General features: G+C 43.1%; 1 protein-coding gene across 1 annotated transcript in view; it reads left to right on the top strand.

The window, feature by feature from the left end:
- LOC104126971 (multidrug resistance-associated protein 1) overlaps positions 1 to 1,824 on the top strand; it is a 60,096-nt gene that overhangs the window by 28,686 nt on the left and 29,586 nt on the right. Inside the window, exon 20 of the mRNA XM_035895080.1 lies at positions 1,090 to 1,174. Coding sequence (XP_035750973.1) covers positions 1,090 to 1,174 — 85 coding nt within the window. The remainder of the gene's footprint in view (positions 1 to 1,089; positions 1,175 to 1,824) is intronic.

Here is a 1,824-nt window from a genome sequence, read left to right as displayed (position 1 = left end):
CATGCCCAGTACCGTCATTAGAGTATGCTCGAAAGTTCTAGGGGGTCCGAGCCCCCTCCCCATTGCCAGTTGACTCTGGCCCCGGGCACATGCGCAGAGGATGTGTGCTCCAAGATAACAGGCCACGCAGTCCTGTGGGGTGGGACTCAATGGGCTGAAACTGCCCCACTCAATTGCCGTGTTGATTAAGCTTTGGTAGTTAAGCTTGCCTGCCACCCATGTTGAGACAAGTTTCTAGTCCCTTACATGGTCATTTGGTTTGTATTAGGAAAATGACATAACTGGAGCTTCTAGGTTTTACTAGTGGCACTGTATTACACTGAATTAAGTTGCTTAGGGAAAACTTAGTATGTCAAGCTCATGGGTTTTGTGAAGTGTTTTAGACAGTTGTCTTGTGTGCTGCATCTTGTTACAAATGGGATGTTGTGGGATAACAAGACTTTGGTGGGTTTTTGTTTTGTTTTGTTTTTTGAGAAGTGACATTCATAGAAAGATCTCTTGTTCAAATTAATCTGATTTCTACAGTTGCTTAAAACACCAGGCTTTTGCATGTTTCTTCCTGCTTAGTTTTGCAGGAAGGCTCAAAGTTAATAGCATGTCCCTTCTGTTGTTACAGTTTCATTCCATCATTTACTAGAATGTCTTCTCGTTGCATTCTAAAATGAAAATAATTTATAGTTAACTGTGTAAAAGATGTGGTTTGAAAAGCAGTGGTTGGATTGTTTGGGTTTTTTTGTTGATGGTGTAGTTTTTTTTTTTTCCACAGTCATTCATATTGTGAATTGGTATTGCATGCTTTAACATCAAGTATGTCCTCAATTATATTACATTATTATTACTGACTTAGATTTGGTAGAAAAATAGAAAAATAAATGTTCACTGTCTTGGCAACTAGTCCTGTTGGGGGTGGAACTAAACAGATTTGTTCACATGGTCAGTTAATCTGTTAGTATATGTAAGTATTTACTTGTGTTTCCCCCTTTGTTTGCACATTAGGACTGCACCTGGCACTTAGGGTTGAAATGAAACCTTTGTATCTTTTTCCTTACCATTTTCATCTTTACTTTTTCACACCCTCCCTCCCCCCAGATACAAATAGTCCACCTGGAAAGGAAGGAAAACCTATAGAAAATGGAGTCCTTGTGAATGAAGCCCCTGGGAAGTTGATGGATAGGTGGGTAGTCTCTTTCTTTCTTACTTTTTTTTTTTCTCCCCCCTTTCTCCCTCCCTTTTTCATCTCATTACTCAGTTGTGGACAAAAAGTAATTTGGTATTTATGGTATTTGTTAGAGGAAAATGTATCATGCTGGATCCAGCAGCCTGAGGGAGGTGGGGCTGCTGCTGCTCCATGGCTCGAGGTCCAGCAAAAGCAAGGCTGAAGATGTACTCCCAGCAGGCACACACACATGGAGCATACATACACACTATATGTATACACGACCAGCCACACAGATCACTGACACTTAAAGCACCCACACAAACACAGCACCAAATGGCCTTGTCCTGTTCCCATCTCTGGCTGAGCAGGATGGAGGTTCACTAGTGAGAATATAGTATATGTGTATGTACAAGGTGGGTCCTTCTACTAGTTGGGCTCAGGCACTCAGTCTGCCCAATGGCTGCCCCTGGATCCCAGTCTCCCCAGTTGCTAGCACCTGGGCATATGAACCTCTGAGGCTGCAGCCCCGCTCCAGTTGCTGGTACAGGCTGTTGGGCGCGCATGTCTGCACACACAGAGTTCTGGTGCTACTCTTCTTTCCATGTGAAGGAACGATTGTATTCTAGTGAGATGCTGTGGGTTTGGCTCGCATAAAAGGGAGAGAA

The sequence above is a fragment of the Egretta garzetta genome, unplaced genomic scaffold, assembly GCF_000687185.1.
Source record: "Egretta garzetta isolate BGI_Z169 unplaced genomic scaffold, ASM68718v1 scaffold575, whole genome shotgun sequence".
NCBI lineage: Eukaryota > Metazoa > Chordata > Aves > Pelecaniformes > Ardeidae > Egretta > Egretta garzetta.
This window is presented reverse-complemented; position numbering and strand designations above follow the sequence as displayed.